At 40.1% G+C, this 27,426-nt stretch overlaps 1 protein-coding gene across 1 annotated transcript in view; it reads right to left on the bottom strand.

The window, feature by feature from the left end:
* adamts7 (a disintegrin-like and metallopeptidase (reprolysin type) with thrombospondin type 1 motif, 7) overlaps window positions 1-27,426 on the bottom strand; it is a gene marked incomplete at its 5' end in the record, with an annotated part of 150,489 nt that overhangs the window by 101,453 nt on the left and 21,610 nt on the right. The window contains 4 exons of the mRNA XM_079806532.1: window positions 2,272-2,415; window positions 9,740-9,889; window positions 9,960-10,084; window positions 13,245-13,328. Of these exons, the coding sequence (XP_079662658.1) occupies window positions 2,272-2,415; window positions 9,740-9,889; window positions 9,960-10,084; window positions 13,245-13,328 (503 nt within the window). The remainder of the gene's footprint in view (window positions 1-2,271; window positions 2,416-9,739; window positions 9,890-9,959; window positions 10,085-13,244; window positions 13,329-27,426) is intronic.

Genomic DNA, 27,426 nt, shown 5'->3' with positions numbered 1-27,426 from the left:
CGATCATCCATCCATCCATCCGCCCACGCACCCACCCGTCCATCCATCCATCCATCCATCCAAACAACCATCCATCCATCCATCCAAACAACCATCCATCCATCCAAACAACCATCCATCCATCCACCCATCCACCCATCCAGCCATCCATCCGTCCGTCCATCCATCCATCCATCCATCCACCCATCCATCCATCTATCCGTCTATCCATCCACCCGTCCATTTGTCTATCGATCATCCATCCATCCGTCCATCCATCCATCCATCCATCCATCCATCCATCCATCCATCCATCCATCTGTCTATCGATCATCTATCCATCCATCCATCCATCCATCCATCCATCTGTCTATCGATCATCCATCTATCCATCCATCCACCCACGCACCCACCCGTCCATCCATCCATCCATCCATCCACCCACCCACCCATCCATCATCTATCTTTCTATCATCTGACTCCATCCATCCGTCCATCCATCCATCTGTCTATCGATCATCCACCCGTCCGTCCATCCATCCATCCATCCATCCAAACAACCATCCATCCAGCCATCCATCCATCCATCAATCCATCCATCCATCCATCCATCCATCCATCCGTCCATCCATCCATCCGTCCATCCATCCATCCATCCATCTATCTTTCTATCATCTGACTCCATACATTCATCCATCTGTCTATCGATCATCCATCCATCCATCCATCCATCCGCCCATGCACCCACCCGTCCATCCATCCATCCATCCATCCATCCAAACAACCATCCATCCATCCATCCATCCATCTATCCATCTATCTTTCTATCATCTGACTCCACCCATCCATCTGTCTATCCATCCACCCATCCATTTGTCTATCCTTCAATCCATCCGTCCATCCATCCATCCATCCATCAATCCATCCATCCATCCATCCATCCATCCATCCATCCATCCATCCGTCCATCCATCCATCCATCCATCCATCCATCCATCTATCTTTCTATCATCTGACTCCATCCATCCATCCATCTGTCTATCGATCATCCATCCATCCATCCATCCATCCGCCCATGCACCCACCCGTCCATCCATCCATCCATCCATCCAAACAACCATCCATCCATCCATCCATCCATCCATCTATCCATCTATCTTTCTATCATCTGACTCCACCCATCCATCTGTCTATCCATCCACCCGTCCATTTGTCTATCCTTCAATCCATCCGTCCATCCATCCATCTATCTTTCTATCATCTGACTCCATCCATCCATCCATCCATCCGTCTATCCATCCACCCGTCCATCCGAATGTACTTCACTTTTATGAATGCATTTCTTTTATATATTTTTTATATTCTTTTGGTTAAACTACTCAATAGAGAATTGCAAAACTGAGATGTCCGATAGGTATACAGTACAGTAATGAGTTATTATTGTAGTTATTGGTTATTAGTAAATGATTGTATGTTATGTACTGAGTCTAATGTTGTTACTGGCCATGTCATAGTTGCCCAAGATGAATTTCCCAGAAATGGGACAATAAAGTATATTCAATTCAACATTATTTATTTTTCTTATTTTTGTGAAGCGCTTTGAGATGTAACTTTTAAACACGCTATAGAAAATAAAGTTCATTATTATTATAATAAAATGATGTAACACAGAACACACTAATGTACATTGATTGATAACAAAAATGAGAAGAAACAAAAGTATGTATAAAACGCAATCATATGTGGAATTCAGGGACTTTTACTGTTCTTTATTTTGTACAGTAAATGATATGGTAATTTGTAGCTTGTTCTTTCAAAAACTATAAAATTGACAGTATTTTACAGTAAAATTACATATAATATGATGTTAAACCATTTACAGGTTTCACCATATATGGTACCGTAGCTTTTTACTGTATTTTTCTGTAAAAATTACAGACAAGGATTTTAAAAATATTATAATGATGGCACACAATTTCTAGCTCTACTCAAGCATAACTAGAAATACATATTGGCTGGAGAACTTCTACTTTGCAGTTTTTTTTTAAAATATCCATAACTTTTTCAATCTTGGAAATCCCAATTTTAAAATCCCCTGTTATTCCAAGTTTTCCGTGACTGTTTACTATCCACCATTTACTATCAATGCCATCTCTTTCAATGAATGAAAAAAGGCAAAACACATAACGTGACAAGTAAAAGAGAGAGAGAGAGAGAGAGAGAGAGAGAGAGAGAGAGAGAGAGAGAGAGAGAGAGAGAGAGAGAGAGAGAGAAGCCTTGTCCTGAACTCACTCGAGGAAGCGTGTGATGTATTCCCGGCTGCAGCGGGACCAGTTGGGCGGAGAGGTTCCGTACAGGAGCTGTGGAGACATGACGAAAGGCCTTTTCCCGATGGGCTCGCAGTCGTTCCCGTTCCCGTCATGCTGAATCCCAAAGCTGAGGAGGAAGAGCAGACGTCAGAGGAGAGAGGACCGGAGCAGTGCTGGACGCAGGGAATCCATTCATGTTTAACTTAACATTAGCATTTCATATAATAGCTTAAAGGTGCACTATGTAACTTTTTTTGTTCATCTATCTATCTATCTATCTATCTATCTATCTATCTATCTATCTATCTATCTATCTATCTATCTATCTATCTATCTATCTATCTATCTATCTATCTATCTATCTATCTATCTATCTATCTATCTATCTATCTATCTATCTATCTATCTATCTATCTATCTATCTATCTATCATCCATCTCTCTATCTATCCATCTGTCTATCCATCGATCCATCCATCCAATCTATCTATCTATCTATCTATCTATCTATCTATCTATCTATCTATCTATCTATCTATCTATCTATCTATCTATCTATCTATCTATCTATCTATCTATCTATCTATCTATCTATCTATCTATCTATCTATCTATCTATCTATCTATCTATCCATCCATCCATCCATCCATCCATCCATCCATCCATCCATCCATCTATCCATCCATCCATCCATCCATCTGTCTGTCTATCCATCTGTCTACTGTGTATTCTGACCCCTTTCTATCAGAACCAGCATTAACTTCTTGAGCAGTTTGAGCTCCAGTAGCTCGTCTGTTTGATTGGACCACACGGGCATCAATGAGCCTCGGCCGCCCATGACCCTGTGGCCGGTTCTCCACTGGTCCTTCATGACCCTGTGGCCGGTTCTCCACTGGTCCTTCATGACCCTGTGGCCGGTTCTCCACTGGTCCATCATGACCCTGTGGCCGGTTCTCAACTGGTCCATCATGACCCTGTGGCCGGTTCTCCCCTGGTCCATCATGACCCTGTGGCCGGTTCTCAACTGGTCCTTCATGACCCTGTGGCCGGTTTTCCACTGGTCCTCCATGACCCTGTGGCCGGTTCTCCACTGGTCCTTCATGACCCTGTGGCCGGTTCTCCACTGGTCCTCCATGACCCTGTGGCCGGTTCTCCACTGGTCCTCCATGACCCTGTGGCCGGTTCTCCACTGGTCCTCCATGACCCTGTGGCCGGTTCTCCACTGGTCCTCCATGACCCTGTGGCCGGTTCTCCACTGGTCCTCCATGACCCTGTGGCCGGTTCTCCACTGGTCCTTCATGACCCTGTGGCCGGTTCTCCACTGGTCCTTCATGACCCTGTGGCCGGTTCTCCACTGGTCCTTCATGACCCTGTGGCCGGTTCTCCACTGGTCCTTCCTTGGAGCACTTTTGATAGAGACTGACCACTGCAGACCGGGAACACCCCACAAGAGCTGCAGTTTTGGAGATGCTCTGACCCAGTCCTCTAGCCTTCACAATCTGGCCCATGTCAAACTCGCTCAAATCCTTACGCTTGCCCATTTTTCCTGCTTCTAAACACATCAACTCTGAGGACAAAATGTTCACTTGCTGCCTAATATATCCCACCCACTAACAGGAGATGAAGAGATCATCAGTGTTATTCACTTCTTAATGTTATGCCTGATCGGTGTGTGGTATATCACTGCTGTCTCAGCAATAGCAGTAGAAACACAGTTAGAGAGTGTTTTCCGTGTCCCGCTGGGCTTCACTGTTTATCATGAAATCACTGTTTATATTTCGATGTGGTGTGACCACAAACATTTTTAAAAGGCATGTGCGGCAGAACAAAGATCAAACAAACTCTGAGTCTCTAATACGGCAGGCTGGCGTTTAACAGTTTCTGCACCGACATCCATTAGGCTTCACAAGTCATTTTCCGCCTTCATTTACATAATGGTCTGGAAAAAACACTGACGTCTTAAAAACTATTTCATGTTTTCTTGAAAGGAACTATACAGATCTGAACAAACACTCTAAAAAATGCTGGGTTAAAAACAACCCAAGTTGGGTTGAAAATGGACATCCATCTGTCTATCCCTCCATCCATCCATCCATCCATCCGTCTATCCATCTGTCTATCCCTCCATCCATCCATCCATCCATCCATCTGTCTATCCCTCCATCCATCCACCCGTCCATCCATCTGTCTATCCCTCCATTCATCCATCCGTCTATCCATCTGTCTATCCATCCATCCATCCATCCATCCATCCGTCCATCCGTCTATCCATCCAACCATCCATCTGTCTATCTATCCATCCATCCATCCATCCATTCATCTGTCCATCCATCCATCCATCTGTCCATCCATCCATCCATTCATCCATCCGTCCGTCCATCCGTCCATCCATCCATCCATCCATCCATCCATCCATCCATCCATCCATCCATCTATCCATCTGTCTATCCATCCACCCATGCCATCCATCTGTCTATCCATCTGTCTATCCATCTGTCTATCCATTCGTCTATCCATCTGTCTATCCATCCGTCTATCCATCTGTCTATCCATCTGTCTATCCATCCGTCTATCCATCTGTCTATCCATCCACACATACCATCCATCTATCATCTATCTATCCATCTGACTAGCCATCCATCCATCTATCTATCCATCCATTCATCCATCTATCTATCCGTTAGTTTTCATTGTTATGCTGACGATACTCAGCTCTATATTTCTTCACGCCCTAAAGAAACTTACCAATTCACAAGATTAACGGAATGCATAGCTGATATAAAACATTGGATGACTGGTAATTTCCTGCAACTCAATTCAGAAAAAAATGAATTTTTAATTATTGGACAAAAAAGCTCCACAAGTAGTAACCTAGAATACTGTCTAACACTTGATGGCTGTTCTGTCAAGTCCTCGTCGTCAGTGAGGAACCTGGGTGTGCTCTTTGATACCAATCTTTCGTTTGAAAGCCACGTTTCTAGCATCTGTAAAACTGCTTTCTACCATCTTAAAAATATATCTAAATTACGGCACATGCTCTCAATGCAAAATGCTGAACAGTTAGTTCATGCGTTCATGACCTCAAGGTTAGATTATTGTAATGCTCTACTGGGTGGTTGCCCTGCTCGCTTAATAAATAAACTCCAGCTGGTCCAAAACACAGCAGCTCGAGTTCTTACTAGAACCAGGAAGTATGACCATATTAGCCCAGTTCTGTCAACACTGCACTGGCTGCCTATTAAACATCGCATACATTTTAAAATCTTACTTATTACTTACAAATCACTAAATGGTTTAGCTCCCCAATACTTGAGCGAGCTCTTAACATATTATACTCCATCACGTCTACTGCGGTCTCAAAATTCTGGCCAGTTGATCATACCGAGAATATCCAAATCAACTGCAGGCGGTCGATCCTTTTCCTATTTAGCTCCAAAACTCTGGAACAGTCTTCCTAACATTGTTCGGGAAGCAGACACACTCTGTCAGTTTAAATCTAGACTAAAAACACATCTCTTTACTGTGGCATACACATAAAACACTTTTTCAATGAAATGATTGTTAGGCTGCATTAACTAGGTCAGCCGGAACCGGAAACACTTCCCATAACACCTGATGTACTCGTTACATCATCAGAAGAATGGCATCTACGCTAATGTTAGTTTCTCTGTTTTATCCCGAGGTTTACTGCAGTCAGCTGGATCCGGGCCGTATCCAGTTCAGATGGTGGACCTGCACCCAGAGAAGACCAACACATGACCCTGAAGTGTCTGGGAGACCGTGATTAGACTCCCCCTGAAACTGCCTCATCGACACGGCATCTCAATAAACCCGTCTCCTGCGTGTTGCCTCCGATCATTCGAATATTGCACTTTAATAATTATTTAATCAACATCATCCTCAATAAACCCGTCTCCAGCATGTTGCCCCCGGTCCCTCGAATATTCTGATCTATTATGACCTCCGAGCTGTAAAACTGCCAGAATAATAATAATAATACGCTGTTTGTTAATTGGCCAGAGGAGAACTGCTCCCCCGACTGAGCCTGGTTTCTCCCAAGATTTATTTTTCTCCATTAGGTCACCTAATGGGGTTTTGGTTTCCTTGCCACTGTTGCCTCTGGCTTGGCGTGCTCAGTTGGGGACATTAAATTTTTCAACTAAACATCGAAATACATCTAAATAATAAACTAAATTAAGCATTTAAACTAAATTACTGATCAAATTATTGATCTAAAGCCCACACTGTCACTGTATGATACTTGAAATTTTTCCAGAATGGCTCTACAGCTGAATAAAATTATGCTGCATTATTTTCCTGTTTAACACTGTAAAGCTGCTTTGAAACAATCTACATTGTTAAAAACGCTATATAAATAAAGTTGACTTGACTTGACTTGACTATCCATCCATTCATCCATCGGTCTATCCATTCATCCATCCATCTGTCTATCCATCCATCCATCCATCCATCTGTCTATCCATCGATCCATCCGTCTAACCATCCACCCATACCATCCATCTATCTAACCATCTGTCTATCCATCCATCCGTCTATCCATCCACACATGCCATCCATCATCTGTCTATCCATCCATTCGTCTATCCATCCACTCATGCCATCCATCTATCTATCCATCTGTCTATCCATCTGTCTATCCATCCATCCGTCTATCCATCCATCCATCCATCCATCCATCCATCCATCCATCCATCCATCCATCCATCCATCCATCCATCCATCCATCCATCCATCCATCCATCCATCCATCCATCCATCCATCCATCCATCCATCCATCCATCTATCTATCTATCTATCTATCTATCTATCTATCTATCTATCTATCTATCTATCTATCTATCTATCTATCGTAAAACAACCCAATTGCTGGGTTAGTACATTTTCAACCGAACTTGGGTTGTTTTTTAACCCAACATTTTTTAGAGTGTAGCTGGGGAGATGCGGGATAAAACTCTGGCAACTCTTATTAGTACCAGAAAGAGAGTTTCTCGACTCAAAAAAGAAGGCGGTTTAGCTTACTGAAGAATAATGCAAGAGAATATTCAATGTGTGTGTGTGTGTGTTGGCCTTATACTGCCTGCAGTAAAGTGTGTGTCAATGCCACAGAACTAATGCATGTTTCATCAAAGACACCTTGGCTTTAGGAGCCACACAAAATGAGCAATTTACATATGCAACACTGTGTCCGGTTTTAGCTGAGAAAGGAATCTGTGTTGACTTCAAAACAGGTGTGTGTGTGTTGACTGTAAGGGTGGTTTCACTACAGTAGTTCATTGCAAAATGTCTAAAGAAACGCCATCAAAAACGACATCTCTTGACCACCAGCGATGGAAACAAACGCAGCTACAACAGCAAAACATGAGTGAAAGCATTGCTATAATGTGACAATATTGTAATGCAACAGAACTTCGATGTTAATACTGAATCAAATCTACAACCCCAAATCAGAAAAAGTTGGGACAGTATGGAAAACGCAAAAAAAAAAAAAAAAGAAGTGATTTCTAAATTTACTTTGACTTGTATTTCATTGCAGACAATATGAACACAACATATTTAATGTTTTGTCTGGTCAACTTCATGTCATTTGTAAATATGCATCCTTTCCTGTCATTCAGACCTGCAACACATTTCAAAAAAAGTTGGGACAGGAGCACTTTAGGGCTAGTAATGAGGTAAAATAATGATGTGATTTGAAACAGGTGATGTCAACAGGTGATTGTAATTATGATTTGGTACAAAAAGCAGCATCCAAGAAAGGTCTAATCCTTTAGGAGCAAAGATGGGCCGAGGATCGCCAGTTTGCCAACAAATACGTGAGAAAATTATTGAAATCTTTAAAAACAATGTTCCTCAAAGAAAGATAGGAAGAGATTTGGATATTTCACATTGAACAGTGCATAACATAATTAAAAGATTCAAGGAATCTGGAGGACGTCTGATGCATATGGCACACTTATCTGGAAACACTTCAGGAGTTTCGAAGTCGTCGTCTGATTGGTTGAACTCTACAGGATGTCCGCGAGACGTGTGTGTTTCGTTCTTTAACCCTCTGGTGCTCTTCGGTCAATTCTGACCGGAAAGTTTTGAAATTTTTTAAAATCACAGCTTCATCAGAATGATATGAAACTTGGTGACTTTTCAAGCATTAGGTATGTAAACACACCAAAAAATTGGGGTCATGCATCGAGCATGCTAATTGGTCATTAAAAAAAGTAGCGTTCATTGTCTTCGGTCATAAATGACCAACCATAGGAAATGAATGGGAAATCGGCAAAAACACAAAAATTCTCTGAATATTTGTGTACAATCTACAAATCGGCCACGATGCTGAAAAAAAGTACACAGCAGTGAAGGGGTGACACTCTAAAATGTCAACAGTGTGATATTGACACACACACACACACACACACACACACACACACACACACACACACACACACACACACACACACACACACACACACACACACACACACACACACACACACACACACACACACACACACACACACACACACACACACACACACACACACACACACACACACACACACACACTTATACACACACACACACACACACATACACACCTATGAAAAACTGAACCTATGATCCACATTTTGAATTTTTAAAAATCACAGCTTCATCAGAATATGAAACTTGGTGACTTTTCTAGCATTAGGTATGTAAACACACAAGAATACTTATTAAATTGAGGGCATAATCCGAGCATGCTAATTGGTCATAAAAAAAATACTCCCACTTGTGCTCTTCGGTCAAAAATGACCACCATAGGAAATGAATGGGAAATCTGTAAAAACACAAATTCACAGAAAAAATCTAAAACTTTATAATAAATAGTCTTTGAGATTTTTTAAATATATATTCAAATCCATCAACAACAAAAAAATCATTAAATGTGTTCAAAAGAGAACTAGTGAATTCTCAAGCCTCTCCATAGAGACCTCTAGTGGTTACACCCATGGTTGCAGGATTTCTTAAATAATTCCAAAAGAGGGCGTTAATCTGCCTTCAAAAAAAATATATTTTGAAGGCCTAGTCTCTATTTTAATCTGAAATACTGCTCTAATAAAAAATAAACACATTTTTTAAATAATTTTCAATGGCAAAAATAGACCATAATTATTGCATAAATATTAAAAAATACCATCAAATCCTCTCAAAATACAAAATTAAAAAGAAAAAATATTATTGAAGCAAAATAAATTGCATTGGTTTTACTTGGGTGGAGGAAGTTTCATTTTTAGGTGTTCGGTCACTTATGACCGGGAAGACAACCAATGCAACCCCTAAACCAAGAGCACCAGAGGGTTAACGCTCCGCCTGGAAACAAATGGACTCGTTTGAGTTTGCGTCTGGAGACGCTCCTGGTTTTACAGCGAACACATGTAACCTGTGCTGGTCTTACTTGTGTCCGAGCTCGTGTGCCACAGTGAAGGCCAGAGGCAGGCCGGTGTCTTCATTAATGCTGCAGCTGCGGTGAGGCTGACACAACCCAGCCACATGAGACAGTCCCAGTGTCTCACAGGGCTTATTGATGGCGGCACAAATGTCCTTCCTGCGTCACAGAAAAGGGTTAGCGCATGTATTATATATGTGAAAACTCATTACAATTAGTTCAGATGTACCTAGTGATCAGGACAGCCACATCATGATGGACGGGATGGTCGTCATCCTTCATGTTGATGCCTTTCTGCCACTTACAGAAGCTGTTCAGGCTGTTGTCCGCATGATGGGTGATTTTCAAATCCTCCTGATAAGCATTAAATACATAAAGGAAAATTGTATTTGCAATTGTATTTTGCATAACCCTCTGGGGTTCTTCATTTATGGGTCACAGTCAGGACCTGGGTCAAAAATGACCCAGAGGGCGGGATTAAGATAAAACAAGATTTGAGTAAAATCAATTAAATATATTTTTGTTCAATAATATTTTTTCTTTTCTTTTTTGGTGTTTTGAGATAGTTTTATGATTTAATATTTATGCAATAATTATGACCCAATTTTTTCCCATTGAATATAATAAAAAATATATATATATATATAATTTTTGTATTTATTTTGAATTTTTTATTATTAAAGCTGTATTTCATTTTAGAGTCAAGCCTAGGCCTCATGAAAGCAATTTTTTTTAATGAGATCGGTGCCATCCGGTGGACACATTGAGCATTTTTATCACTATAGTGGATCTTGCGTTTTATAAAAAAAAATCGTAGCTTCATCGGAATGGTCTGAAACTTGGTGACTTTATTGGTACTTGGAATATGAACACCCCAAAAAATTGGGGACAGGATTTGAAAAGTCTAAGTGGTCGTACAAAAAAAAAAATCACACTCAGGACCTTCGGGTCAAAAATGACCCCCATAGGAAATGAATGGGAAATTGTGTGTGTATGTGTGTGAGTTTTTTTGTCTGTTTTGCACTCTTGATGTTTTAGAGATTCACCCCTTCACTGTTGAGTCCTTTTTTTCTGCATCCTGGCTGATTTGTAGATTGTATGCACAAAAAAACTCTGTATTTTCATATTTTTGCCAATTTCCCATTCATTTCCTATGGGGGTCATTTTTGATCCGAAGGTCCTGAGTGTGACTATTTTTTTACGACCACTTAGACTTTTCAAATCCTGTCCCCAATTGTTTTGGGTGTTCATATACCAAGTACCAATAAAGTCACCAAGTTTCGGACCATTCCGATGAAGCTACAATTTTTAAAATATTTTATTTAAAAAAATTCGGATCAGAAATGACCGAAGAGCCCCAGGGATAAGGAGAAAACACCTCAAAAATGACCCGTGACCAGAGACTTTAGGATTTGAATACATGTCCATGTTAATTTGCAGGTTTGTTATCAATTCATGGCAATTAAATGAATATACGAACGTCTCTGAAAGGGGTAAGAGGGTTAAGGGTAATACCTCAAACAACATTGCTTAATAAAACTGTTGTGTGGCTTATTGCATTTACAGCTTCTGCTTCTCGAGTCCCACAGATTCCTCCCGTTTTGTTCACTCAACCGTATGAGTGACAACCATATTTACATAAAGTCTACGTAGTGTGTACAGACACAAACTGAACAACTAGATGTTAACGACGCATTTAAAAGCACATCAGTGTGTGTGTGTGGTGTGTGTGTTTGTCTGTTCTCCAGATGTGAAGGAAGCAAATCACAGGGATGTCTTGTGAAGTCTGTTTTCTGTGATCCATGGGATACTATTAATATTGTGTTGGGCAGAAGAAACTAACACCTAATGTCCAAATAAACGGTATTTATTCATGTTTCTTGTTTGCAGCCTTGAATCCAAACTACTATATTGCCAAAAGTTTTGGGATGCCTGCATGAACTTTAATGCCGTCCCATTCATATTCCGTAGGGTTTAATATGGAGTCGGCCCACCCTTTGCGGCTCTAACAGCTTCAGCTCTTCTGGGAAGGCTTTCCACAAGGTGTAGGAGTGTGTTTATGGGGATTTGTGAGGTCAGGCACTGATGTTGGACGAGAAGGCCTGGCTCTCAGTCTCCGCTCTAATTCATCCCAAAGGTGTTCAATCGGGTTGAGGTCAGGACTCAAGTTCCTCCACACCAAACTCGCTCATCCATGTCTTTATGGAGACGCTTTGTGCACTGGTCAGTCATGCTGGGACAGGAAGGGGCCGTCCACAAACTGTTCCCACGAAGTTGGGAGCATGAAATTGTCCAAAATGTCTTGGTGAAGCATTAAGTGTTCCTTTCACTGGAACTAAGGGGCCAACCCCTGAAAAACAACCCCCACACCATAATCCCCCCTCCACCAAACTTTACACTTGGCACAATGCAGTCAGGCAAGCCCCGTTCTCCTGGCATCCACCAAACCCAGACTCGTCCATGGGATTGTCAGACAGAGAAGCGTGATTGGTCACTCAGAGAACACGTCTCCACTGCTCTAGAGTCCAGTGGCGGCACGCTTTACCCCACTGCATCCCACGCTTTGCATTGCACTTGGTGATGTATAGCTTGGATGAGCTGCTCTGACAATATTTTACAGTTTTTACTGTATTTTTGATTAAATAAATGAAGCATTGGTGAGCATGAGACTTCTTTCAAAAACATTAAAAGGCTGTCAATTAGCACTGCATTATTCATATACTTTATTTTCAATAAATTGAGATGGCTTGAAAGACACATAAACCATATATTGTCGCTGTCGTGTGTTTATTGTCTTCACGTTTCCTCAGTCAAAGCCTTTCTGCTACAGCGAAGAGCTGGATGCCTTTGTCTATATAAGGGATTTCCTGGAACGTCATAAGTTATCATTTCTATGAATCCGTTTTGGACTTTCTGTGAGAGAGAGCCCTCCGGCTTCATACATTACACAAGCGTGTTATCGCTCCACAATGTTCAGATCGCCTCATTTTGGATGAGAATAAAATGACAGGTCATGCAAAGACTATCTTGTCTCTTGAATTTCAATCTAGATTTATTCACATTGGCCTCTTTGTGAACACACTTGCCCGAAAAAGTGTGGTGGACGAATTTACGTTTTAATAAAAAATGCTGGGTACACGCCCCCGCCCTGTTCACCATGTATTCCACACCCAATAATAATTACATTTAAGCTTAAAAATAATGTGAAGTATGTGATTGAAGTCAACATCTTGTGCGATATGCGTTTTCTAAAAGCAACGGAAAATGTACCACCACCAAGTTTAACTGATGCTTTCATCTTCAGAACCCCATGAGGTGACACAGTCATAACACACATGAATCAGAGATGGTTGCCGACCCCTGAATTAGGTGATTCACTCCTGCTTTTAAACACAGCCGTCACTCCCAAAACTGTTCATGTAACCTCAGTGCATCTTTTGCCAGATTGATGTTGATTCAGAACGACTGCATGTATTTTTAGAGCAAGGCGAGACGGCTTTGTCATCTCACTTACCTCATCCTTTTCCAGCAGAATCAGACGCACGACAGCAATGTTGATGGCATTTCCGATGCTGGCATCCCGAAACAACCCTGCCACCTACAAAACAAAGCATTCTCACATGTGAAAATGTAAATGTGTCTATTTATACTTATTGCAAATCGCCCGCTTTGTTGGCAGAGGCTATTTGCACTAACTCCTCCCATTGACGTCTGATTGGGCCAGACAAAACTACGGAAGACGTTGGATTGCCAACAGTAGCAATAGTGTAGGGGTAAGGTGCGGCAGAACGTTTTAATGCAAATCGACACAAGTTCGTTTCTGCCTTTTGCTGAACTCGCTCTACTTCTTTTTACCATCACATACCAGGTCAGAAAGGCATTTATTTTCAATAATAATTAAGAAAATATTCAAAAAAGTGGAAACTAAAGTGTGTTTAATAATACAGTGTTTACCTGTTAGCCTCGGTGTAGGGAGGGCTTTATTGTCCAAATAATGTGGCATCCATTTAATAATTTTCTAATAAATTTACTTTCAATAATGACTAATGCATACAGTTTCATGTACAACAACACTGAGGTGCAAATAGTATCTTATACAAACATAATTTAAAACTAATTTAGGATTTAAGATAAGATAACCAGACCAGCTGGCCATCAATCAACACTAGAAGATGAATTTTAAAATCTGATTGCTTGGGGAATAAAAGAGAGTTTGGACCGTTTTTTCGTGCATCTGGGAACACAATACCATCGTCCAGATGGCAGTATAAATAGCATCTAACTACACTTATAGCAATGGAAATACTGCTATTTTTACAGTGCAAGTAAAATTTATCGCAATTTTCACTTGGTGTAAATAGCATATCACTAAGAAAATGCAGCTATTTTCACTTAGGCAAATAGCCCTTGCCATAATTTAAATATATAAAATGCATAACATACATTGCAACCCTTCTGCTACAGTAATCTATCCATTCTGGTTCAAAACATCTAGAGAAAGGTTCAGAGAGAAAGCTCAAACACTAGAGCAATGGATAATGTATGTGACTGTCATGTGCCTATGATCTGTCCATTGACCACAGGGAACGATAATGCGTAATGTTTGAACGTTTTTAATGAATAGCAAGGGGAGGATTCAGAGTGAAATCCCAGAGCCGCTGCTGTGAAGAGAGATCACATAATCACAGGCTTTTAAGGGCGCTGACAGCTGAGTTCATCACAGATCTTTAAAGGGCTTAGATGAAACACAGGGGAGCTGAAGCCCCCTACATAGGGTCTATGAATATCTATGCAGAGAAGTAACCAAAATAAGCCACAGAAATATCTTCATATTGACTGACGAACTGATACTGAGCTAAGAAGCACAAACAGAGCTCTCGCATCAAAGCTCTCCTCGAGGTAAGTGTGGTCTGAAATGTGAGAGGCATTTTCTATGCTTCTGTGGTGTTCGTTACGAAATGTTCCAGTGAATTAATGAGCCACCTTTGATGCCGTTCTGTCTTTTTGAGGTGAAGTAACTTCTGCAGACATTAATCTGATCTTTGAGCCTGTGACGCACTCAAAGACTGCTTAACTTTAGATTTGACAGGTTTCGGGTGCTAACGTTACACTTACAGTGATCAAGCTTGCATGGAATATACAGGCAGATATATTTAGCCAGGTTAGAGAAATACAATCACCTAAAGGAGTATTAGGAACACATACTAATATTGTGTTTGACCCCTTTCGCCTTCACTGCCTTAATTCTACATGGCATTGATTCAACAAGGTGCTGAAAGCATTCTTTAGAAATGTTGGCCCATATTGATAGGAGAGCATCTGCAGTTGATGGAGATTTGTGGGATGCACATCCAGGGCACGAAGCTCCCGTTCCACCTCATCCCAAAGATGCTCTATTGGGTTGAGATCTGGTGACTGTGGGGCCGTTTTAGTTCAGTGAACTCATTGCCATGTTCAAGAAACCAATTTGAAATGATTGGAGCTTTGTGACGGTGCATTATCCTGCTGGAAGTAGCCATCAGAGGATGGGGACATGGTGGTCATAAAGGGATGGACATGGTCAGAAACAATGCTCAGGTAGGCCGTGGCATTTAAACGATGCCCAATTGGCACTAAGGGGCCTAAAGTGTGGCAAGAAAACATCCCCCACACCATTACACCACCACCACCAGCCTGCACAGTGGTAACAAGGCATCAGGATCCATGTTCTCATTCTGTTTACACCAAATTCTGACTCTACCATCTGAATGTCTCAACAGAAATCCAGACTCATCAGACCAGGCAACATTTTTCCAGTCTTCAACTGTCCAATTTTGGTGAGCTGGTGCAAATTGTCGCCTCTTTTTCCTATTTGTAGTGGAGATGAGTGGTACCCGGTGGGGTCTTCTGCTGTTGTAGCCCATCCGCCTCAAGGTTGTGCGTGTTGTGGCTTCACAAATGCTTTGCTGCAGACCTCGGTTGTAACGAGTGGTTATTTCAGTCAAAGTTGCTCTTCTATCAGCTTGAATCAGTCGGCCCATTCTCCTCTGACCTCCAGCATCAACAAGGCATTTTCGCCCACAGGACTGCCGCATACTGGATGTTTTTCCCTTTTCACACCATTCTTTGTAAACCCTAGAAATGGTTGTGCGTGAAAATCCCAGTAACTGAGCAGATTGTGAAATACTCAGACCGGCCCGTCTGGCACCAACAACCATGCCACGCTCAAAATTGCTTAAATCACCTTTTTTTCCCATTCTGACATTCAGTTTGGAGTTCAGGAGATTGTCTTGACCAGGACCACACCCCTAAATGCATTGAAGCAACTGCCATGTGATTGGTTGATTAGATAATTGCATTAATGAGAAATTGAACAGGTGTTCCTAATAATCCTTTAGGTGAGTGTAAAACAAATTAATTTAGCTTTAAACTTTTAAACTTTACTTTTTGCATTTATTAGTGTGGCAAGCAGGGCGGGGCCGAGAGCCGCGGGAACGGAGCCACACGGAGGAGTGAAGGATGCGAGAGGTCCAGGCCTGTTGTTAGCTTCAATTGTGCTAAAATAAAATGCTAATGAAATTAACCGTGTTAATTTCAACTCACAAGGATCCGGTAAGAGACTTCATAAGGTGTGGTCACATTCGCAAAAATTTGGTGGACTCTTAAGAGCAAAAAATGTCTTGTCAATAGTGTATACTCTTAAAAATAAAGGTTCTTGGTATCCATCATAGAACCTGTCTGTTCCACGATTATTCTTCACAATAAGAAAAAAATGGTTCTTTAAAAGAACTGATTGCTGAAAGGTTCCTTGGGGAAACAAAAAATGGCCTCACTGCAAAAAAAACCCTCATTTGGGAGCTTTATTTTTAAGAGTGTAGTGATGCATGAAACAGGGATGGCATTTTTGTCAAATTTTAATTTCGAGTACTAATAGATTTTTGTTCTCGGGGCGAGGCAGGGCGTGTCCGTCATAACAATAATGGAAATATTTTAATTAAAACACTGTTACGAAGATTAATGTTGACAAATAATGACATGCCAGTAAAATATGCCTATCAAAATATGAAAATATGACTAGAAAAATAACACTGCTACATTATCAATAATGCAATGTTTTCAAAAAAGGAATCCCTACTAACACATGACGTAACAGTTACTTCATTTATTCATACTTTTTGGTAATTTCAAGACTTATTGGCAACGTAACTTCATGATTTATGTACTTGTAACTTCATTACGATCATTTACATATTCTATATGCTCTGATTACCAGAATTTGCAATTAAAGGGATAGTTCAACCAAAAAGGAAAATTAGCCCTCACCCTCAAGTCATGCTAGGTGTATATGACTTTCTTCTTTTAGACGAATACAATCAGAGTTATATTAAAAAAATGTCTTGGCTTTTCCAAGTCCTGGCTTTTCTGCTAACTGTGTTACGCAAGAGACTGGCGTTCCAGCGTATATGACGTAGGACGCAGACATAGCGTAAGTTCCAGTGACGAACGCGGAAGCACAGAGGATACGGACTACCGCCACATCCAGGACTGTCAATTTCGTCACTGTCCCTTTTTAGAGGAAAATAAACTAGACTTCCCATAGACTTCAATACAAAATAGCGGCACAAAACAGCATCCATACACAGCCGGCAGGTGTGAATAACTTAAGAAATCACTACGATCGAACATGTCAAGTAATTATATGCCCATTCTGCCTGCCATAGAGCAGGAAAGATACATCCACACATTTAATTTGGTCAATTTAAAAAACATGTCCCTTCATTCCCTTCTGTGCGAGTCAAAATCGAGGCTAAAATCGGGCAGTGTGAACTCGGCCTTGGGGGGGTTCAGGGGCTCCCAGAGAAAATGTAGATATTTCTGATCCATATGTACATTTCAAGACGTTTGAAGGCCAAAAAATTATAAGAAATAGCTTTGAAACCATGTCAGTGGGAGGCAGTGACAACAACGGCGTTATAGATAAAAAGCGTAAACTAACGGAATTATATTTTTCAGTAACGAGTAATCAAACAACTTACTGTTTCTCGTTTGTAAGAATGTTTATGTAACGTGCAACTAAAGCCCAGGAAGAAAGAGTCTCTCCACGACGATGGTAAGTAATTCTAATCTAATGAAGCGCCTCACATCATCACATGCCGCCACAAAATTAGTGGCTAAAAACCCAGGTGATAACGTGAGCTCCACTACCAAAGGAGTAGTAAAGTACTGATAATATTTACACTATAGTAGGTCTACTGATAAGATTTACAATAATGTATTAAATATGATAGGTGTCTCTCACATTGTCCCACAGCAACATTACAATAGTGTACATTAATGTACAGTGTTTTATAATAATAATTTATTCTATGTAGTGTCCAATTCATTCATTTAACATATTTAATATTGGGGGCATACAAGTTATTTGACATATTTGAACATTTGCACAAAAAAAAGTAACAGAGTAGTTACTTTCCCTGGTAATTAGTGACTTTTATAATGATGTAACTCAGTTACTAACTCAGTTACTATTTGTAAGAAGTAACTAGTAACTATAACTAATTACTTAAAGTAACATGCCCAACACTGGTTGGCAGTAGATTATTTGTCAATAATTGCTCTCCTCATCTCCATCACTCTTTCTTTTTCTCTCAGTCTCCTTATCTCTTCCCCTCCTAAAGCTTAGCTTTTATAATTTACTGAAGGCTACTAATTGAATTATATTAATTTACAATATGTACACATTCATTATTAGTCCTATGCCTAATCTGATGAAAACACCTTTGTTAATGTTTCTTGTCCCCTCTCAATGACAGTTACTAATTATTACATGAATCACGTTACTAACATTTCTGATTTAAAGCATCTGTCAATTATGAAATGTTTAGCTACTTATCTCGCACTTGACCGTTAACTGAAGCGTCAAGTCGTGCTGCTAAAGTTCACGCTCAGCAGCTTCTGTGAACATAAAGCCCGCCGATTTGATTGGTCATCTCTAGGCCTGTCGCGATTGGTCGATACAATCGACTGCGTCGACGCTGTTAATTAGTCGACGTCAATATTTTTTGTCGACTGGGTAAGTTGGGTACGATATGACATTGTATTAGTACCGGTACTTTGACAGCACTCTAATAAGAGCAGTATTTCTTAAAGGGTTAGTTCACCCAAAAATGAAAATTCTGTCATTAATTACTCACCCTCATGTCGTTCGACACCCGTAAGACCTCCGTTCATCTTCGGAACACAAATTAAGATATTTTTTTGTTGAAAGCTGATGGCTGAGAAAGGCTTCAGATAGGCCTCCATTGGCATTCAGAACATTGACACTTCCAAGACCCATAAAAGGCAAAAAACGTCGTTACAAAGTCCATCTCACCACAGTGGCTCTACAATAATTTTACGAAGCGACGACAATAGTTTTTATGCGCAAAAAAAAATCTAAATAACGACTTTATTCAACCTCTTCTTGTCCTCCGTGTGTGCCTCCACGACGCATGCGCGAGAATATGACGTAGCGCCGGTGTTCGGGAATCCATGAAATGCGCACTTTAACCCCATTCGAGCACTACGCCGAGACCTAAAGCACGATCAATGTAGAATTCAACAGCTTAGACACGCGCGTCTTCCTCTGCTTGTAAACAAATCGCTTCTGGGTCATGTGTCCGAACCAAGGTTATTATAGTTTTGCATTTTTAAATTAGTTTTTATTTTATTATCGTTTTAGATTTTGCAACAAATTTCAGTTTAGTTTTAGTTCGTTTTAGAAATTATTTAGCTAGTTTTAGTTTAGTTTTTATTTTGTAAACACATTTCTATTTAGTTTTTATATATTTCGTTTCAGTTTTAGTAATTATAGTTTAGCAGAGTTACCAGAACGCAGTGTAGAGACCAAATCAAGATTTTTAACTTCAGCCAAGTTTAATGTTTGCTCTGATTAGAGTTTACTCTTATGCAGACATCTTAATAATATAAATAATATAATGTAATAAAGATTTTTTTATTTAAAGGATTAGTTAACTTTCAAATAAACTTTTGCTATAATTTACTCACCCCCTTGTCATCCAAAATATCCATGTCTTCAGTCGAAAAGAAATTAAGATTTTTGATGAAAAGATTTCAGGATATTTCTCCATATAATGGAAGTCAATAGACTCCATATGGTTCAAGGTCCAAATGAGAGGTTCAGTACAGCTTCAAAAGGGCTTTAAACCACATCAAACGGTACCAGACGATCAATAAGGGTCTTATCTAGCCAAACGATCGGTCATTTAAAAAAAAAAATAAATAAAGTTAAAGTTTTATAAGCACAAATGCTCGCCGTGCTCTGTTCAGTGATGCGCGCTCGTGACGTCTCGTAAAACACAATTACGTTGAAAAGATCGCGCTAGACGCAGGCGGAAGTACCGACTCAGTGTTTACAAATGCGCGGAAGGAGGACCGTATCCACATATTCAAACGTCTTTGTGCCTGCGTCTAGTGCAACCTTTTCAACGTAATTGCGTTTTACGTGACGTCACGAGCGCGCATCGCTGAAGAGAGCAAGGCGAGCATTTGTGCTTATAAAACTTAAACTTTATTTATTTAAAAAAAAATGACCGATCGATTGGCTAGATAAGACCCTTATTGATCGTCTGGTACCGTTTGATGTGGTTTAAAGCCCTTTTGAAGCTGGACTGAACCTCTCATTTGGACCTTGAACCATATGGAGTCTATTGACTTCCATTATATGGAGAAAAATCCTGAAATCTTTTCATCAAAAATCTTCATTTCTTTTCGACTGAGGACAGAAAGACATGGATATCTTGGATGACAAGGGGGTGAGTAAATTATAAGCAAAAGTTTATTTGAAAGTGAACTAATCCTTTAATGCCATGTCAGCAGCTAACTGTGCGTTCACACCACCGCCGGCGAGAGCGTCAAAGTGGCCGGAAGTCATTCATTTTCAATGGGAGCCCGGCGGCGAGCTCCGGCGAGAGCGGCGCGGCGCGTCTTGGACGATTTGGGCGTCGAGGAAAGTTGAAATCAGGTCAACTTTATGGTAATGAGCTATGACACGGTTCGGCTAATGAGCTATGACGCGGTTCGGCGGCACCCGGCGGCAACCAATGGGAATGTAGAAGTGCTCCGCTTGAGAGGATTCCAGAACGCAGTGCTGTAAACTTTGGTTCCAACCACATTAGTTCCCAAGCAAAATAGAGGAGAGGTTGATCACTGCTGGTGCGGTGGGTTTGATAAGAAGACGTGCAACATTATTCATACACCACACAAATGGCTTTTAATTGGTTTATTTCGTTAGCAAACATGTAACTATAATTGTTAAGTTCTTTCCATCGATCTGCTTCTTTTTAACTTTCACATTTAAATGATTTCATGAGGTTATATTATACGGTTATACCCTACCTGTGGTTAGTCTGCACAAACGCTTATCAACATGATTGTTTGCTTTGCAGCCCCTTTAAATGCCGTTTTATAAAAGACCAAGCATTCGATCTACGTCAGAGCGGCAGCGCGTCCACAAATCTTTCTACAGCGTCGATGGCAGAGCGGCCAGAGCGAAGTTTGACGCTCTCGCCGGCGGCGGTGTGAACGCACAGTAAGGCTATATTCATGGCAAAAATTTAATTACAAAAATACAAATATCATATAAATACAATAAAACCAAGCAAACAAACACGTCATATACAAGATTTTTTAAAATCAACTTATGATAAAAAAATCCAAAACCTTTTCATGCATAATCTTACTAAATAAGTTCTTAAGTGAAATAACTTGATAAAAGAGCATTCTTGTTTTAACCCAGGACAGTCTAACAAAATATGTTTAACAGAGAGGGGAATCTACAAAACATGCATAAAGTTGGGTCTTTACCTTTAAGCAAAAAAGCTTGAGTCAAACTATAGTTCCTCATCAGGGCCGTGCAGAGAGTTCGTCAGGGGCAGGGGCTAATATTGAACAGTAGCCTAATATTGTGAAATATTATTACATTGTGTTCTTTTTAACTTTTTATTAATCAAAGAATCTTTAAAAGAGTATCACAGTTTCCATCATTGACATTAAATCCTCATATTAGAATGATTTCTGAATGATCATGTGACACTGAAGAGTGGAGTAATGATGCTGAAAATCCAGCTGTGATCACAGGAATAAATTATATTTTAAATTATTTTAAAATAGAAAACCATTATTTCATATATTTCGCAATATTGCTGTTTTTTATCAAATAAATGCAGGCTCGATGAACATAAGAGACTTATTTCATAATGCTGCATAATATTCAAAAATGGTAATATAATAAAGTCCTTTCATGTAACCATATTTCGCCACACTTCACTTAATAGGCCTGTAGGTGCCGGTGGCACTTGGGTTTTGTTAACTTTGATAGTTTCATGAAATAGTAAACGATGTATCAATATAGGCTACATAAACACAAGTGAATTTAACACTACTTACCATTAATGCGTCTGTCCATGTAATTTTCAGCCGATTTATGAATAAGAACAGAAAATTACCGCTTCACATCGCCCAATGGAATTTGAACTTGCTTTGCCAGATCACGATTGGTTGGTGTATAGCCTATACATGACAAACGGGCATTGGTGAATTGTGTAATACTTTAAAATAAATAGCTCATATATAGCTTTGTAATTAAATCAACACATTAGCTCTGATTATGGATGAAAAAAAAAATATTGGTTTACTTTTTTCCCGTGAGGCCACACACTCTCTGAAAGGACCATATTTGGCTCGAGAGCCGCTTCCGAACAGTGGAAAATCAGCTGTCAATCAAAACGCACGCAACCCATAGCAACGCGTTAAGGCAACGCCTCAACAGAAATTGTCCGACTTTTGAGCCGTTCGTTACTATTGTATGCATTGTCATGTTATAATAATCACATTTATTTAGTTTTATTGACCACAATATTATCATTGATATTTGTCTGAGAGGGGCACTTTTGATTCATTTTGAAAAAGGGCAGGGGCTCGAGCACCCAAAGCCCCCCCCCTCCGCCACAGTAAAGAGAGCTTATTAAATACGAAAACGAATATTAATTTTTGCTAATTATTATTTTATTTCAGTTAGTTTTTCAGTAAGAGTTGTTAGTTTAGTTTAGTTTTAGTTTTTCATTTATTATTATTTTTTAATTTTATTTCAGTTTACGAAAATGTTTTTTGACCAATAGTTTTAGTCTTAGTTTCAGTTTTCGTTTACGAAAATAACCTTGGTCCGAACGCCGGATCTGCGTCATATTCTTGCGCATGCGTCGTGGAGGCACACACGGAAGACAAGAACAAGCTGGATAAAGGCGTTATTTGGATTTTTTTTTTGCGCACAAAAACTATTGTCGTCGCATCGTAAAATTATTTTAGAGCCACTGTGGTGAGATGGACTTTGTAACAACGTTTTAAGTGCCTTTTATGGGTCTTGGGAGTGTAAATGTACTGATTGCCAATGGAGGCCTATCTGAAGCCTTTCTCAGCATCAGCTTTACACTAAAATATCTTCATTTGTGTCTGAAGATGAACGGAGGTCGAACGACGGGTGTCGAATGACATGAGGGTGAGTAATTAATGACAGAATTTTCATTTTTGGGTGAACTAACCCTTTAATGTGCGTCGATGTGTGACAGCAGGAGTGAGGACGTGTGTGTGAGCGTTCACTAAACAATGGAAGCAAAACAGTCAAATATATACGCGCAGCTCAGGGAAAAGAAAGCAACAGAAAAGTGTGGCGTGGCCAGACTCTGACCTGAAGTGCGCACACGCCTTTCACTCAGACAGATCGCGACACCAGTGTAAGGTGGAAAATAATCAAAGATATTTGAAATGGAACAAAATCCTCTGCTTTGCTGTTAACTGCCATCGTCGTGATCAAGATATTGAAATTGACTCAACCCCTTCCCCTTTAACGCCATCAGAAGGGCCAGGTTGAGTTAGAAAGACAAAAGAATGATTGGCCGGCTGGCCAACAGGTTTTCGCACCTTTGATACAATGGGGGAAGTTTTGTCTGATTGGTTATTTTCAAATGTCTCACGGGTTGGTCTGATTGGTCAGTTTTACAAGAGTCAGGTTTGAATTTGGTGACATCAGGGAAGAGGATAAAAGAGAATTTGATCTGTAGCTCGCTCTCTTTGGTTTCTCTGGCTTTCTCTGGAGAGAGCTGTTCTTTAGCTCTCTCCCTTTCTCTCTCTCTCTCTCTCTCTCTCTCTCTCTCTCTCTCTTTCTCTCTCTCTCTCTCTTTCTCTCTTTCTATCTCTCTCTCTCACAGGTAACATTCTAGGCAGAGGCCTACAGAGCATAATTAAGGGTTTATGTTTTACATTTATTTGAAACGATTTTAAGTGTAACCATAACCAGAATTTGTGTTTCCTTTTAGAAGAGATTTATGTCTATGATGTAATTGACATTTTACATTTACTTGATTGTTAATAAATTGTTACATTTTGATCCTTTCTGAATTAATCTGTAATTATTAACTATCTCCAATGTGGAACGTTATAATTGTAACAAAGGGTTAAAACGGAATGATCAAATGTATGATTAACTACCAAATATAGATGACCAAACAATCGGTTGGGATTCTCTTCTAAATGCGACAACTAAATGAAATGGAGTCAGATAAAGAATATTATAATCAAATCCATTCTTCCAGCTGAGACACTGAACGCGTAAGGCCTTCACCGCGGTTCGCTACCGATCATTGGAGCGAATTCATGCGGTCTTACAGTTGGTGACCTCGACGTGATGTTGCGAGCAGACGAGCAACGTGTTTTCAGCGAAGTATTGGATTTAAAATCAACAAGAGATTTGAGCTTCTCTTTCCTCAGCTGTTCTGTTGATCTTGTGAATGGATTAAAGCGGACCCTCCGACCAGAATGAGTAAGTAAACCTTCTTTGCCTTTTAGAATTGTTGAGGGAAAGTTTTATTTGCAACTCACACATATAGACACATTTCTAGAACGGGTCGGTATGCCCACTATAGATCGGAACCGTAGAAATCCGATATTGTGTAAGAATTAGACGTGAAACATGACTTTTCAGGGAAATAACAGCAGCAGTGTAGATGAGGAAATTATGGCAATTTTAGGCGTACAATTACAAGATCTCCTCGTTCGATTAAGCGATAAAGGATTGAACCTGAAATGGAGTAACACCGAAATTATATCCTGGTATTCTGCTAAGGGCACACAGCTCAAATCTGAATCAAAATACAAGAAAATCCCCGCTGCAATTGTTTATTTGCTTCGTCGTAACGATCTCAAGACAATGGTCGAGAGCGAACGAACGATAGCAAATATCAAAGAAATTGAAAGATTGCGATCCGACGAATTACAAAAGTTAAGATCAAAAGTCGAATCAGTCTCATACGAGCAACTTGAGTGGGCTAGGCAGCGTGAAAATATGGCAACAAAAATTGATCAGTTACAAGGAAAACTTCAAACCGGCAATAATTACATATCTGCTCTCGAAGATTGTTGTGATAATGCAGGATTTCTAGTGGCCGCGGTAAAACAAGCAGCACTGAATGAAACTTTTGAGCTAGCGAAGCCAAATGATAATGATGACAATGATGCTGCGTTAGGATACAGGCCACAGAGAGAAACTCATAACCGAGCTCCTGTGTTAATGCCTGAACATCCAAAACAACGAAGCCTGATAAAGACTCGCACAAAAGCTAACGACACAGCTAAGAAATCTGTTAAGGTCGCCGTGCTTAAAACTATGACTAATGCGAACGACGAAACCACAACGATCAGCCGTCCGTTAACCTGCGAAGAATGTTCCAGACACAAACAAGTCGTTGGAGTAATGCCAAGAAAAGGGCCGTTTCAACCCTACTGGGAAACATTGATGCTACAGGCTACGGTGTATAAGCTAGAAGTTAGAGACGTGTGGCAAATAGCACTTCTCACTCTCCCTGAAGAGCTCAGACCGAAACTAACCGAAGGCATGAAATCTGGCAACATAATCGAACGAGTCCGCAACGAAACAGACAAAGACATATATGAACGACTAAAACAGGCATTATTAGAAATGAGGGGACCGACACACGCAGATTGGAGCAAAATACTAGAAATCCAACAGGCGAGTGATGAAACATTTGAGACATACGCCGAGCGGTTATGGGTAACTTACAGAGAACACTCAGGATTAGAAAATGCAGATCGAGACCATGACGCGTTATTACAACTTGTGAAAAATAATGCTGGCATCCCAATCCAACGGGCTTTGTCAAATGGCGTCGATCCAGTTAAAAACACATTCCAATCCATAGTAGACTGGGGCTCAAGAATAGAAAATAGATGGAAATCTAAGCTAAATGCTGAAAAGTGCATGACTCCCATAATGCTTAACAGCAATGGGATTAAAAAGCATGTTCACTTCGTAGATGAGGTGACTTGCTCTAATGAATCTGAAGCATTTAGTTCAGAAAATGCACAAGAAAGTGTGTCTATTTTAGCTCTTAAGGGGATGCAGGATGATTTGCAAGCATCCGAGAGTCATGAATATACTGAAACTCCAGGAGAAGGTAGCAGACAACCCAACAGACAACCCAATGGCAAAAAGAACAGGTTTTGCAGATCCTGTCAGAAAATCGGACATGTCGATGGAAAATGCTGGTCACTGGGTAACGGGCGACCTCCACCGTATTTTCAGAAAAATAGGAAATTACTTTTTAAAGGCAAAGAAAAGCGCTCATTTGCAGGTAAAACTCTCAGTGAGCTAACTGCAGTGTTCATGCAAGGCCTTCAGCTATTAACTTCACTTGCCAGCGGGCTAGCAGCCTCTTAGCAAGGAGTTTAATAATAAAACATCCAGATTGCAATGATCCTGTTTGTATTTTCAAATTTGTAATTGTATAACACATTGTGCGCATTGATTACACATAATAGTTGTTTGTGTTACAAGATACACATAGACTAGTCAAGTTTATTCTTTAAAACACATGATTGCTTTACTGTAAGTGATGAAACACTTAGGATAAAGGTCGTAGATGCTGCGCATTCTAGGCCATGTATCTTGTGTAAATTGGAATAACTTTAATACTGGAATTGTACAGCAATTTCAAGTTGCATGTGTCAATGTTGAATTTGTTTGTCTCCTATAGTGGAAGCTCTGCTATTTCCCATATAGCTGCAGTAAACCATAAACAGGAACATAGAATTGCCATCTGGCTACAGTGTGAATTACAATTGCATTAACCATGAAAATGTCTTCATCGCAACAGGACTCAATAACTCTGACCTTTGCTATTTCTAATTTGAGCAAGTTATAATACTTTTCATTGGTTCAATTCCCAGTGCCAAAAAGGAGGGGAATTGTGCTGTTAAATGTGGCACAGATAATAGAAAACCAATTCATAGTTAAATGTGGCACAGACAATAGAAAACCAATCCATAACCAATTCATCCTTCACTCAGATTGTGAAGGCTCGACTGCCAGAACAGTCTTAAGTGTTAATACACAGAAACAGCAGCAACAATTAACTGTGTTTCTCTCTAAATTTGTTTCTCTTTAAATTTGTAATTTGTTTCTATCTCAGGATGACAATTGCAATTCCTTGGAGGACGGACGGCCAAAAGGCCCTCCTCCCCCCTGCATCTCAAAACTGGAGATGTGAGAAATGGGTGCGAATATCTTTATATATATTTGATGGGGTCAATCACACCTCACAATATGTCTACATGACCTCCCAGTGAAAAAACTGGAATTAAATTAT

The sequence above is a fragment of the Gobio gobio genome, assembly GCF_949357685.1.
Source record: "Gobio gobio genome assembly, chromosome: 2".
Lineage (NCBI taxonomy): Eukaryota > Metazoa > Chordata > Actinopteri > Cypriniformes > Gobionidae > Gobio > Gobio gobio.
Note: the sequence above shows the minus strand (reverse complement) of the source record. Positions and strands in the feature narration are given on the sequence as shown.